The sequence below is a fragment of the Marmota flaviventris genome, chromosome 12 (genome assembly GCF_047511675.1).
Source record: "Marmota flaviventris isolate mMarFla1 chromosome 12, mMarFla1.hap1, whole genome shotgun sequence".
In the NCBI taxonomy this organism is placed as follows: domain Eukaryota; kingdom Metazoa; phylum Chordata; class Mammalia; order Rodentia; family Sciuridae; genus Marmota; species Marmota flaviventris.
The window spans coordinates 96,878,458-96,894,129 of record NC_092509.1 but is presented as its reverse complement, the minus strand read 5'-3'; the positions used below and the strand labels follow the sequence as shown (position 1 = coordinate 96,894,129).

Sequence of the window (15,672 nt, the reverse complement as noted above, 5' to 3'; positions counted from 1 at the left end):
AGGTTTGTTTTATGGCTTTGGATTTGGTCTATGTTGGTATATATTTTGTGGGCACTTGAAAAATATGTTCTGTTTATTGGGTGAGTTACTATCAAATATTGATTAGATCTTGTTGGTAGATGGTGTTGAGTTTTCCTTGTTTATTTCTATATTTGTTCTATTGATTATTGAGGAGGAATGTTGAAATTTCAAAACTTACAATTGTGGATTTGTCAGCTTCTTTTTTGAATTTTCTTTATCAGATTTTCCTTCATGTAGTTTGTTGCTCTATTGTTTGGTACAAACACAACTGAGATTGTTGCATCTTGGTTGATTGACTCTTGTATCATAATGTCCCTTTTTGTCTCTAGTAATTTTCTTTGCTCTGAAGTCTATATTATCTGATAGTTTTATATATTCAGCCACTTCTGCTTTCCTTTTATTAATGTTTGTATAATATGTATTTTTCATTCTTTTACATCCAACCTTTTATAGACAAAATATAGTTGGATCATGTTTTTTAATCCATTCAGCCTATCTCTCTTTACATTGGTGTATTTAGATCATTGCCATTTAATGTAATTATCGAATGTTAGATGTTGAAGTATATTCTTTTTTTCTTATTTTTAATTTATGATTTTATTTATACTGTTTTATAATTCTATTTTGATTTACGTATAGTACTTTTTAGCATACCTCTTCATGTTGCTTTTCTAGTGGTTGTTCTAAGTATTCCATTAAATATACATGACTGAATGTTCTGTTAACCATCATTTTACCAGTTTGAATGGTGGTAGAAATCTTACCTCCCTTTGATCTCTTTGGCCCTGCCCATTTATAATGGTTTTAAATGCCTTCTCTACACATATTAAAACCCTATCAAACAGTGTTTATATTTTTTGCTGCAATGGTTAAGTGTAATGTAGAATTTAGGAGAAGAAAAACCCATTGTGTTTACCCATATTTTTGCTTAATGTCTTCTTCCTTCTTAATGTCCTAAGGTTCTTTCTCTTGGTGTTTCCTTTCTGTTTGGAGAATTTCCACCGTTTTTTTTTTTGTTTGTTTGTTTGTTTTTTAAGTATGTCTGCTGCTGTGATATTCTCTTAGCTTTCCTTTATCTTGAAGATGTCTGGAATTCTCCTTTTTTCCAGGGGGTGGGGGGCTGGTCCTGGGGATTGAACTCAGGTATACTCCACCACTAAGCCACATCCCCAGCCCTATTTTGTATTTATTCAGAGACAGGGTCTCACTGAGTTGCTCAGCACCTCACTGTTGCTGAGGTTAGCTTTGAACCCTCAATCCTCCTGTCTCAGCCTCCTGAGACTTGGGGATTATAGGTGTGCGCCACCGCGCCTGGCTTCCTTCGTTTTTAAAGGATATTTTTACTGGGTATAAAATTCTCAGTTGACAGGACTTTTGTTTGAGTACTTGATAAATATTGTGCTGCCTCCTTCTGGCCTCGAGAAGGTTTCTGTCATTCAAATGGTTATTCCTCAATGGGGGTGGGGGTGCTAAGCTACTTTGAGGTTTTTTTGTTTGTTTGTTGTTGTTATTGTTTTGTCTTTGCTTTTCAGAAGTTCAATTGTTCAGTTATGTGTTCGGGCATGGATTTCTTTGGATTTATTCTATTTGGGGTTTGCTCATCTTGAAATATAGGTTTATATCTCTTCCCAATTTTGTGGAATTTACAGTCACTGTTTCTTCAAATACTTTTTCACATCCTTTCTTTCCTCTCTTTGTAGGATCTTAATAAAACAAATGTTAGATCATTTTTGATGCTCTCACTGATCCCCAAGTTGCAGGGGCACATTGTTTGTTTTCTCTCTGTTATTCAAGTTATATAATTACTGTTGTTCTGTCTTTCCACTTGCTGATTTATTCCTTAAGCCCCTCTGTTTTGCTGAGCTTCTGGGTTTTTTATTTATTTGATTGTTTATTGCATTTTCAGTTCTAGTATTTCCATTTGGCTCTTCTTTATCATGACTACTTTAAAATCGTTATCCAATAATCCCAACAACACTGGCATCTCAGTTTTGACAGCTTTTAATTTTTTTTTTCATCCAGTTTGAGATCTTTCTTGGTTAATGGTGTGACTAATGATTTTCAGTTGAAACCTGGACATTTGGGTATTATGAGATTGGAAAGAGAGGGTGAAAGAAAGACACACACACACACACACACCTCTTATGATTAATATTTTTTTTCTTTTTTTTTTTTTGCTTCATAGGACTAACTGCCAACTAATGAGTTTTGGCAACATCACTTCTTCACAAATACTAATGAATTTATGTAATTGAATATTTATTGTATTTTGTCCATTTTTCTTGAAATGCATGGGAATTCTTAGTATACAGAATATCATAAACACGATTAAAACAAAGATGTAAATTATAAGATGTTAAAAAATCAGAAATTTTTTTTATCAATATGGTACTTATTGGATTTCAAGTTCAACAGTAGTTTGTTGTAAAGGGAAAAACAAATAATGCATATAAAGTTTTAGAAATATCTCATTAAAGATGGTACTAGAGGGCAAGGGATGGTGGTATTAATTTTTTTTAGTTGTTATTTTTTATTTATTTGTATGTTGTACTAAGAATTGAACCCAGTGCCTCATGTGTGCTAGGCAAGCGCTCTACCCCTGAGCCACAACCCCAGCCTAGTATTATCCAGTATTATTAAAATTTGTTATTACTTTTGTTTGTCGGTTGGTTTACAGTACTGGGGATTAAACCCAGGATTTTGCTCATGCTAGGCAAGCACTGTACCACTGAGATACATCCCCAGCACCCTCTCCTTTTTTTTAAATTTGAGACAGGGTCTTGTTAAATTTCTGAAACTGACAATTTAACATCAACATTGCTAGCCTCCCAAGTCACCAGAATTACAGGCATGTGCCACCATGCTCAGCTTATGTTACTTCCTTTTAATTCTGGAGAAACAATCTCTGTGTAACATATAAGTCTGTTCATTGTGTTTTTCACATTAATTTTATATACGTTTTCAGGAACACATTATGTGTAGACTGCTCAGTATCTTTGTTGCCTTCTCCAAATATTTGTTGAAATGTAAGGTACTGTGCAAAAATGAATATCATAGGAATGAGAGATTCTTTCTAAATTTACATTTTGTCCTTTGCTAACTTATACTATTGAATTTTTATTTATCTCAGAAATAGTAACTTGAAGGAGTATCAATTATTATGATGATTCCAAAATGGTTACAATCTCTGTCTATATGACTCCCAAAATTGTATTTTAAGCTTCTTATTTTTATTTCTCTTTGATCTTTGGACATCTTGCACCTTGTTGTCCCTTAGATACCTCAAAGTCAAAATATTCATAACAAAATTCATTTTTTTTTTCCCTAAGCTTGCTTTAGGTGACATGTTCTGTCTCTCAGTTCATGGTACCATCCCACTCAGTTACCCAGGTTAAAAAGTAGGAAGCATCCTTTATCTCACCTTCAAAATGTACCAAGTCCTGCCAGTTTTAGTTCCTAAATGTTTTTCAGATTTTGCCTTCCATATTTGTGCCTTATACTCATGCTCAATTCTAGTCCTCATCATTTCTCTCACTGAACTGACAACTTTATTAGTATAATAATTAAAACATACTTGGGTACTTAGGATGTAGTTCAGTGATAGAGCATTTGCCTAGCAGGGCCCTTTCAGTCTTTACCCCCCAATTCATCTCCCCTACAATATCTTTTTTTAAAATATTTTTTAGTTGTAGATGGACACAATACCTTTATTTTATTTATTTAGTTTTATGTGATGTTGAGGATGGAACCCAGTGCTTCATGTGTGCAAGGCGAGCACTCTACTGCTAAGCCACAACCCCAGCCCCTCCCCTACAATATCTTAAACTGTACTGCTCGGTGATATAACTACTAGTACATGTAACTATTGACACTTGAAATGTGCTTAGTCTATCAGTTTTCTTTTCTTTTTTTCTAGTGCATGGGGTCAAACACAGGACCCCATATATGCTAGGCAAATGCTCTACCACTGAGTTCTAGCTCCCCTACCCTAAAATGTACCTGGTCTAAATTGAAACATGCTGTAAGTATAAAGTACAAACTCAACTTCAAGGGCTTAGTATAAAAAAGATAATGTAAAAGATCTCAATAATTTTGCATTGAATGTATATCAAATGTTTACTAAAATGATAACATTTTAAATATGTTGAATTAAATAAAATATATTATTAAAATTAAGTTTACCTGTTTCTTTTTACCTTTTCAAATATGGCCACTAAAAAAAATATATTATTACATATATGACTCTTGCTTCAGTTTTTCATATAACTGGCTCCTTTTTCTTCCTCAAGACGCTACTTAAAATCGTCTCTGCTGGGCATGGTGGTGCACTCCTGTAAGCAAGGTGCTAAGCAAACCAGTGAGACACTGTCCCTAAATAAAATACAAAATGGGGCTAGGAATGTAGCTCAGTGGTTGAGTACCCCTGAGTTTAATCCCTGGTATCAAAAAAAAAAAAAAAAAAGATCTTCTCTACCTGAACACTGCCTGTGCCTTAACACTTCTGCCCATCTCAATCATATCACTTTCTTCTGTTTTCATCATGGTACTTTCTGCTCTCTGAAGTATTAGATTTTTGTGTGTGTATATGATGATTATCTACCCATGATAAATAGTGATCCTCAGTGAGTCAGGGAATATGTCTGCCCTTTTGTGAAAAATATTCACTACTGTGTGCCTGACATATAGCAGGTGCCCATTTGTTGAATGAATTAATGGTTTCTACTCTGCTGGAAATGGGTCTCTGCTCCATAAACCTGTTTAACTCAAGTCCTTTCAGGGTTCAGCTCAAGTAACAAATCTTTTAGGAAGCCTTTCCTAGCTATATTCCCTCCTAAAAGCCTGGCTAACTAAATCCTCTAAGCATAGTTCTAAAATTGTATTTAAACATTGTGTTTTTGTCTCTTCCTCTTTTAGGCTTAACCCTTAATGGTTCTTCTGTACATTCTAATTCACCAGAATATACTTGCTTTCCCCATAGACATTCAGCCAATGATTGCAGAACATACCAGGTTGCAGATTTTTCCTTTAAATTTAATCTTAAGTGTTATATCTAGGCAATAAATCACACAAAACAGGAGTCATACACCACCTGTAATCCCAGCAACCTAGAGGCTGAGGCAAGAGAATCACAAATTTAAGGCCAGTCTCAGCAATTAAGCAAGACCCTGTCTCAAAATAAAAAATAAAAAACAATTGGGGATAATAGCTCAATGGTAAAGGGGTCCTGGATTCAATGCCCAGTACCAAAAATAAATAGACAAAGAAGGGCTGGGGATGTGGCTCAAGTGGTAGCGCGCTCGCCTGGCATGCGTGCGGCCCAGGTTCGATCCTCAGCACCACATACAAAGAAAGATGTTGTGTCCGCCGAAAACTAAAAAATAAATATTAAAAATTCTCTCTCTCTCTCTTTAAAAAAAAAATAAACAAAGCAGCTTATAGTAGACACTCAGTAAACCTTTGTTGGATTAATAAAGGAGTACCTACATGCCATTTTTTAACCATAAGAAACAATATATCAAGGCTGAGGTTGTGGCTCGGCAGTAGAGTACTTGCCTAGCACGTGTGAGGCCCTGGGTTTGATCCTCAGCACCACATAAAAATAAATAAATAAAGGTGTTGTGTTCAGCTACAACTAAAAAAATAAATATTTTTTTAAAAAACAGTATAGCAACAAGTAATATCAATTTATTCACCACAATAACACAGTCTTTAGTCTGTTCATATGTGGTTGAACACCTTGGCTGATTTCACATTTTGGCTATTGTTAACAGTGTCATAATACAATGGGTGTAAAGGTGAAGGGGAAAAAACCAATATAGCAATATAAAAGACTTGTTTAAATCACTAATGTAACTACCCTAATAACAACTGTTTCCTTTTAGTCCACTGTCTTCCTTTTTCTTTTTTCTTTTTATTGGTGTATTATAATTATACATAGTACTGGGATTCATTATGCCATATTCATATATATAGCATAATTTGATCAGCCTTATTCCACAGTACCTTCACTTTCTCTCCCCTCCTCCACTAATCTCCCTTTTATTATTATTATTTTAATTAGTGTACTATACATGTTATATATTCATTAATGGATTATAAATATGTATATGTTCATATATGTATGCAAGACTCATTGTAGTATGTTCATACATAGACATAGCATAATTTGGTAGATTTTGTACCCCAGTAGTTCCCAGTGTCCTTCTTTCCTCCCTCTCTCTGTCTCTCTCTCTCTTTCTCCTCCTTCCTTCCTCTCCCTCCCTTCTACATATGAGAGAAAATATTCCACCTTTAAAATTCTTTTTTTAAAATTTTTTATTTGTTCTTTTTAGATATACATGACAGTATATCTAAAATATACTGTCATTCTGTATGACAGTAGAATGTGTTTGACATATTGTACATACATGGAGTATAATTTATTCTAATTAGGATCCCATTCCTGTGGTTGAACATGATGTGGAGTTACCTGATCATGTATTCATTTATGGACGTAGGAAAGTTATGTCCAATTCATTCTCCTGTCTTTACTATTCCCTTCCCTCCCCCCTTCCCTTCATTCCCCTTTGTCAATAAAGAAAATGAGGTATATGTACACAATGAAATATTACTCAGCCATAAAGAAGAATGAAATTATGGCATTTGCTGGTAAATGGGTGGAACTAGAGACTGTCATGCTAAGTGAAATAAGCCAATCCCCAAAAAATCCAAAGGCTGAATATTCTCTCTGATATGTGGATGCTAACATCCATTAAGGAAGGGAGGGGAGGGGAAAATAGAAGAAGTTCATTGGACTTGACCTTTAACTTTCTGAGTCTGGCTTATTTCACTTACAGTGATTGTTGTCTAGTTCCATCCATTTACCAGCAAATGACATAATTTAATTCTTCCTTACAATTGGTGATAATAGCTCAATGGTAAAGAGCTCCTGGATTCAATCCCCAGTACCAAAAATAAATAGATAAACAAAGCAGCTTATAGTAGACCCTCAGTAAACCTTTGTTGGATTAATAAAGGAGTACCTACATGCCATTTTTTACTATAAAAAACAATATATCAGGGCTGGGGTTGTGGCTCAGCAGTAGAGTACTTGCCTAGCTTGTGTACATTGTATGTATATATACCACATTTTCTTTATCCATTAATCTGTTGATTGACTCTGAGGTTGTTTCCATAATGTGGCTATTATAGGGTCAGTGTTAGAACAGTTGCCTGGCATGAAGGAAGAAAGGAAGAGGAATGGGTGAGGAAGTGAGAGGGAAAGAAAAAGAAAAAAGCTGTTTAGGCATAACTTGGCCATTGTGAATTTTACTGCTATAAACATTGATCACTATGGTATGCTGATTTTAGTTCTTTAGTATAAATACCAAGGAGTAGGATAGCTGGGTCATATGGTGGTTCCATTTCCTAGTGTTTTCAGGAATACAGTGGTTATACCAACTTGCAGTCCCACCAACAGTGTAGAAGTTTATCTTTTTCCTTCACATCCTCATCAGAAATGGTAATTATTTAAATTCTTGATGGTTACCATTCTGATTGGAGTGAGATAAAATCTCAGTGTAGTTTTGATTTGGATCTCATGGATTGCTAAGGATGTCAAGCATTTTTTTATATTTTTTTGGTGATCTGTATTTCTTCTTTTGAGAAATATCTAAACAGGTCTTTTGATTGGGTTATTTGGGGGAGTGTGTGTGTGTGTGAAGTTTTTTGAAGTCTTTATTCTGGATATTAATCCCTGTTGGAAGAGTACTGGCAAAGGTTTTCTCTCACTCTAGGCTCTCTATTCATGCTCATGTTTCCTTTGCTGTGAAGAAACTTTAATTTTATGCTATCCTACTTATTAATTCTTGGTTTTATTTCTTGAACTTTAGCTGTTTCTTTTAGTTTTAATTATATAATTAAAACATGGATAGGCGTATATGACTGTAAACTTCAAATAATTTAGAAATACAGACCCTTTAATCTTATCCTTCATCTAGGATGACCACTTTTATCTTTTCCTATAGACATAATTTTCCATACAATGTGAAATAATAATATGTATATAGTTTGGGGGGTTTGTGTATGGGTTTTGATTTTGCGGGTTTCTTGGAGGGGCAGGATGAAGTGGGTTGGTGCTAAGGATGGAATTCAGGGCTTCACTCATGCTAAGCATGTGCCCTATCATTGAATTATATACCCTCAGCCCATGTGCTTGGCTTTTAAATTCAATTTTTCTACACTATCTTAAATTTTTTTTCAATGCTAGAGATCAAACCTAGCCTTTTGCATGCTAAACAAGCACTTGACCTCTGAGCCATTCCCCCAGTACTCTTAGAAATGTTTTTAATGTTCATAGTCTTGTGAAACTGTTTTTTCATATTCAAGTCAAGATGAACTTGGAGAAACAACACCGTCTAGTACAAAACACTTCTTGCATGAGGATTCCTATTTCTGGTTCTCCCTTTTATACTTAGTCCTAATCAGTTCCATTTTTGTGTCAATCATTTTAAGAGTATAAATTTTCTATAATCACAAAGTTGGGGTCTGGATTCAAACCCAGATCTTCTCTGATTTCAAATTCAGTTATCTTCCCACTTACTGACACTCTTAAACTGTAAAATGGGAATAATAATGCCCTCAGGCTAAAAATGGTAATCACCAAGGGAGTAATTACATGTGATCTCCCCTTTTAAATAAAACACAGTAAAGATCAGGAGAATATTTACTGAGTTCTCAGCTTACAAGTTTTTGTATGTTTGGAGCCCAATAAGTGCATTGTAGACTGAAACTATTGCAAAGTGAAAAATGCATTTAATACACCTAATCTTCTAAACATCTTTGCTTAGAAACACAATATAATATAGTGTTAATTGTTTACAATCACAGTCTCATGGTTTACCATATCTGTGTTCACTGCTGCTGCCTGTCATCAGTAGCCTAAGAAAAGATCAAAATCCAAAGAATGATTTCTTCTGAATGCATATGGCTTTCACGCTCTTATAATGTCAGAAACTGGAAGTCAAACCATCATAAGTTGGGAACTATTGTGTATTAATTCATTTTTCAGAAAACATCACTAATTATAATTCAGCAAGTTTTTTGTTTGTTTAGGTTATAAGAATAGATTGAGGATTTTCCAGATATTAAAGCTCAATCATAGGCTGTGGTTTTGAAAGTTATGTCTACTCTTTCATTTTTGTGTTTAATTTCAGATTAAATACTAATAAGCTTACCACAGCAGAAAGATACAAGGTGAAAAGAAAACTATTTACTTTCTCTCTTTACATGGTATTGCTTTTTTTCATTTTTCAAAATTTCTTTCCTGAAACATGATTTAGAATGATTTCTGTAATTATTCTGGTTTCTCTATTACCACTTTTCCTGACTCATTATTTCACTTTTATCATTCCTACAATGACTGTGGGTACACAGCTCTAAGAAATTTATTTTTGTTTGTTTTTGATTCAGCAGATGTTATTACCATAAATATGTTCAGTATGAATTATGCTTCTAATGTGGCAGGTGTGTAATAGATATAAGCTTAGGGTAGAATAGCAATGACTTGATTTTCTGTGATTCTGAACATCACTAAAGTGGACTACTGGGGTTAGCCAAGAGAGAATAAGATGTAATTGCTTGCCTAAAGTGATAATATCTTTTCAGTATATCCTCTGAATACCAATGAAGGCAGATGATTTCAGGAAGAGGCAGTCTTCATTTGGGAAATGGGGAAGATCAAATTAGGGCAATAATTAAAATGAGACTAAAATGTAGACCAAGTATATGCTAATCGTTGAGGAAGTCCATAAGATAAATATTGCTTCCTGTGAAATATTCTGTAAGAATATATGTTTATTTAAAAGTCATTCCTCATGTGTGTTTCATTAAAGTTTCACAGAAATAATATGGGCTTGAATAAGAGAAATACCTGACCCATTGTGCCATTTTAAGAATTATACTGTAAGGATAGGATTAAAAATCTAGGAATACTGAAAAATTAGTACATTGCTTTTAGTTTCATTATCTATTGTTTTTATTTCACTTTTTCTACAATCTCATTTTATTTGATAAATTAAACTCAGTTATTTCTTCAGTAATTAGTAAAGAAAGAATCAGTTTTCACTAGTAGGACTTGATAGTACCTATGCTCATTTGAAAATAGTCATTTTGTAATTTTCTACCTAATGTATCTATTACTCTATTCTCATGTCCTCACTTGTACTAGCAAACAAAATGGTATCATTGTGTTGGAAAATTTAGTAAAGTAATATTTGTAGAGTAAGTGGCACATGCTAGGAATTCAACTTAAAAGTTGCTGGTATAATTTATAGTTAAGTTGTGCTTGTCTTCATCTCTTTGTGTTCATCTTGTGGAAACATGAGAATGAATTTTATTAAGTTACTAAATTTACTTTCTTCTTTGCAAACCTTTGTATATGAATTATAGCATTCTTTTTTAAAACAACCATGATAGGAGTGATTGAATGATTCTACTCAGCAAGACTGTATTTCTGTATAGAATGAAATAAACGTGTCAGAATACATCCAACTCTATTTAGTTATAAATAATTTGACATTTTAAATTAATAATTCATATATACAATGTCGTATAGATATTCAATTCAACATTTGTGTATGTGCGAGCGTGCGCGTGCATATGGTAGTAGGAACCGAACACAGGGGCACCCTACCATTGAACTATATCTTAGTTGTTTTTATTTTTATTTTATTTTTTGGTTCCAGGGATTGAACTCGGCCCCCACCCCCCACCCTCTTTTTTTTTTTTTTTTTTTTTAAACTTTGAGACAGGGTCTGACTAAGTTGCTTAGGGCCTCACTAAGTTGCTGAGACTGGCTTTGAATTTGGAATCCTCCTACCTCATCCTCCAGAGCTACAAGGATTACATGTGTGCAGCAACATGCTGGTTTTGTTTTTTGAGACACGATCTCATTGAGACTGGCCTTGTACCTGTGACCCTCTTGCGCCACCCTGCTGAATTGCTAGTATTACAGCCATGCATCACTGCACCCGACTCCCAGTATGCTTTTGATAAAGAAAAGTTTCTATGGAAATAATTAAACCTGAAAATATGTTTATCCAAGCTGGGGTGTTCATAAGAATCACTTGTGAACCACTTTTTGAATAGCAGATGCTTTTCTCTACCCCTGACTTTCTAAGAGAAGAAGCTCAACAGTGATGTATACTAGTATATCTTTAACAAACCAGCTCTTAGTTGGGAGTGGTGATAGGGAGCACTGATTTGTAGTGTTTGCTGATTTCCATGGTATAAATATTTCCACTGTAGCCAGTTTTAGGTTACTAAAATAATAACTTGAATATATAGAGTTAGGAAAAGGTATACAGGAACACAGCACTGTATTTCCATCATACAAATAGAATAAATATATATAACCTCAAAAAATAGATAACAGTGAAATTTAGTACTATTAGGAAGTGATGAACTATATTTATTACTTTTATTTTTAATATAGCTAATAATAAATCACTGTGACTTGATTTTTAATTTTGTATTTAACAACCAGCATCCAAAATTTCTAAAAATTCAGCAAATCCATTCTTATGAGCTGATACAAACTGACTTTGACATAACATTAGAGCTCTGAGGTATCTATTTTTTTAAAACAACTAAGTAATACAGATGTAAGTAACCTACCAACCAGTTATTTTTACAAAATACAGATCTTTTCCCCTTTCCTAAGACCCAAGAAGGCCTTCCACAGTCAGACCCAAAATTCCTTTTCATTTCAAATCATACCAGTTCTCTCACATCCTCGGTGTGTCACCTTCACTTGATGTTGATTACTTGTAGCTTTTTAAACACACCTTGTGCTTTCCTGCCCCATGCCTTCTCTTTATCTTCCTTCATTCTTGAATGATCTTACCTCATCTGACTTTTATGATATTGTTTATTGTTCTACTAGAAATAGCTCAAAGGCTACTTCCTCTCATTTCCTACTGTTGGAAATATTCCCGTTCTTCTTGATGTTCTCACAGAACTTTGTGTGTACTTCATTTTGAGCTCAAATTTATCATCAATAACAAATGTCTATTTCACATACTAGATTACAAATTTACAATAATTACCTTTGAAATCATACTATACATAATATTAATAGCCTTAAAATGATTAATAAATGCTTATCTAGGTAAATAGGAAATATTATAGATAATGCATGATATAGATTTTGTTTTCTCTACCTTTGAGAAACTGATCAAAATTGAAACTTTTTTTAAAATTTAGATGTTTTACATCTTTTTTTTTTCTGGTAATTCAGAACCAAATTAGTATTTTTATACCTGTATCCTGCATCTAAATAACACTTAGAGCATCATGATGACTCTAGAACTTACCAAAGAAATGTTTTAGAGAATATGTGAAACACTTAAAGCCAAAAAAAAATTAAATTGTATAACTACATTTGAAAAATATTTTTATTCTGATTTAGTAGTGTGTTTGATAGTGTTCTCAGCATAAAGCCAAAGTTATTTTATCATGTTTCCAGGATAAAGCCAAATTAGGCTTTTGTATCAATAATACCCATAAAAGAAAAATATCATGCTTTGCTTTGTGATTTGACTTTCATATGTCCTTAAATTTTGCTTTCTGACATTTATTCTAGGATTATTTGATTGTTTCCACATTAAGTGTTGACAAGATGTAAGTGTACAAAGGAAATGTTCTAAAGCAAAAACAACCCAACACTTGCTTAAAGCAAATGCAGCACATTCTTTGTTTCTAATTTTTTTTTTCATCTTTTACCCTAAGCTGCCACCTGATGGTAAAAATTAAAATGACATTTTTAAAACCTCTTTTGCAGTTATTTGGATTTTTATGTATTCAGTATAGAGCCTCCTAAACTCCAAATTCACATTGTACAAATTCTGTATGTTCATTGATTATTATTTTTTTAGAGAGAGAGAGAGAATTTTTTAATATTTATTTTTTAGTTTTCGGTGGACACAACATCTTTTATTTTATTTTTATGTGGTGCTGAGGATTGAACCCAGCACCCCGCGCATGCTAGGCGAGCACGCTACCGCTTAAGCCACATCCCCAGCCCCATTGATTATTTTATGATTACTTTGGACCACAGGGGGGAAAAAATGGTATTATTTAACCTTTGTTAAACAGTGATACTACTAAGGAGATTCATTTAAAGTTTTACTTCTTTATGGGGCACTATAAAAATTATCAGCTGTTTAATTATAGTTTTATTTAGTTAAGAATTTTGTTTAACTTTAGTAATTCTCTTTTTCTCCTTTTCCCCTTTCCTTCTTCAGAACGAGGTCACTCAGATACCATGGTATTCTTTTACCTGTGGATTGTCTTTTATATCATTAGTTCCTGTTATACCCTCATCTGGGATCTAAAGATGGACTGGGGTCTCTTTGACAGGAATGCGGGAGAAAACACTTTCCTCCGAGAAGAGATTGTATACCCTCAAAAAGTATGTACAAAGTGTTTGTATTCATTTAAAAAATAAAAATAATAAATAAATAATCATTAGTTAAGTCCTATCAAAATTATAGACCCAGTCCCTAATTATACTAAACTAATACAGTAGAAGAATAATTACCTAAATTTTTCAGTCAGCAAAATTGTATCAAATGCTTACTATATGATAGGCACTATAAGAAATAAAAATAAAATAAAATTTTGGTTCTCCAGGAGGCCATAAGCTATATCTAAGCAGATAAATAAATAGATTGCAGTACAGTATGATAAAGACTAGAAGAATAAATAATTTACTACAGTTTGTTTTTGAAGATAGAATTCCCTCTGTCTGAAGTACCCTTTCTCCTCTTTATTTGCTTTATAAATTCCTGTTCCTCCTTTTTAAGTCAGTTTAAGTGTTACTGTCTCTAAAAAGCCTTTATTTTTCCTAGCATATTTAGCCATTTATACTAGTCCTTTTTGACCTATATAAACTTCTATTATAGCAATTATCACATTGTATTATAATTATCTATTTAGGTATCTCTATTTCTCACTGCCAAGCATAGTTCCTGGTCTGTGGTACACTTAATGTTTATGCAATGAATGAATGTTTACATCCCTGAAGGAGCAGTGTTATGGACACTCAAAGGAAAGGGAGGGCCTAACTCTCATTTATTTAAACCTACATACAAATAAGGACAAGAGAGGCTGAATTTAAAAGTCAAAAGACCAAAAGTATCTTTACTCAGATGTTCTAGTAACCTTGAAAGAGATTAAACAATGAATTGGGAATCCTGACACATGAATTCTGGTCCCAGCTCTCTGACTAACCAATTGTGTCTCATTGGGCATCCAGACTACAAAAGATTCTAAAAGGTAAGAGTGTTAGATTAAATTATTTCTTTAGGTATTTCCAGTTCTGAAATTCCTCTATGGTAAGAAAGTATAGATTGGGCCACAAATATTTTATACTATACCAAAATGTCTTCAATAACTCAAAATTATATTTTTAAAAGTATGTGAATGTGTCAGTTGATAAGTAGGGAAGGCTGTTTCAAGCCTGAAGATTAAAAGATAAATTATAGGAAAGTAAAGATAAATGATGTATATATAAGTTAACTTCAGATAAGCAAATGAAGGGGATGGGCGTGGGCATTCATTGATGTTGATCTTTTTTTTTTTTTTTAACTTAAAACTATAGCAATAATCCCAATGTGAAAATTTACATATGCTCAAGACCTCAGACGTATTTTTATAAGTCTCATTTGAAAAAAAATCAGTAATCAGAGAATAGTCATGAGTTCAGATAAAACTGGCCCTTTATGCTCACAAAATGTTGTATTTTATTACTGCTTATATTATTCTTGCGTTAGAGCTATATTTGTTTTTCACTATAATGATTGCTTAGATGAACTATTTATATCTTTAAATAAATGTTATTTTTTTTCAAATAATTATGACATTGGTTTCTATGTAATAAAATTAATCAATAGGGCTGGCGTTGTGGCTCAGTGGTAGAGTGCTCGCCTAGCAGGCATGAGGCACTGGGTTCAATCCTCAGCACCACGTAAAAATAAAATAAAGATTTTGTGTTCACCTAAAACTAAAAAATAAATATTTTTTTAAAAAGTGAATAGAATCTTTTTAGTTTCTTTGTTATTATATATTTTCATTGTGCTAGGAAATAAAAGAATATGTTTTCCTGTATTTTAGTTTGTAAATTTATAAGAAAAATGTTCTGTTAAATCACCATATCCCTCTCAGTTTTAAAAAGGAAAATATTGAGGTAAAAATCCATCCAGCTTGAAAAGTGAAGAAACTATTTGTGAAGTTCAATGAACCTTCATTAAAAATTAATTAGTTCCTAGAAATTAGCAATGCATACTGAGCACCCAGGTCCAGGAACCATTTTTGTTATCTCCATATTCAAACTTAAGTTTTGTGTCTCTTTATCCCAAGTTTTGTGTTTTCTCCCAAAACTCTTTCACATCTTTGATAACATAAGCTCACAGTGCCATCACTCAGCTATAGATAGCATATCAGTTGACTCTTAAAGGTTCATGAAATTGTAGTTATTTCTTAAGTCTAGAAGGAATGTAGTGAATGTGGATTTGTCCAAAAATTGCATTATCACTATAGAGAGAAGATGGGGAAGGATACAGAGATATGAGAATGTGTTAAAATCCTCATAAAATCTAAATAACCAGCATT

The 15,672-nt window shown here is 33.3% G+C and overlaps 1 protein-coding gene across 1 annotated transcript in view; it reads left to right on the top strand.

The window, feature by feature from the left end:
• The window catches only part of Xpr1 (xenotropic and polytropic retrovirus receptor 1), a 180,352-nt gene that overhangs the window by 150,107 nt on the left and 14,573 nt on the right, over positions 1–15,672 (top strand). Inside the window, exon 12 of the mRNA XM_027934953.3 lies at positions 13,305–13,471. Coding sequence (XP_027790754.1) covers positions 13,305–13,471 — 167 coding nt within the window. The remainder of the gene's footprint in view (positions 1–13,304; positions 13,472–15,672) is intronic.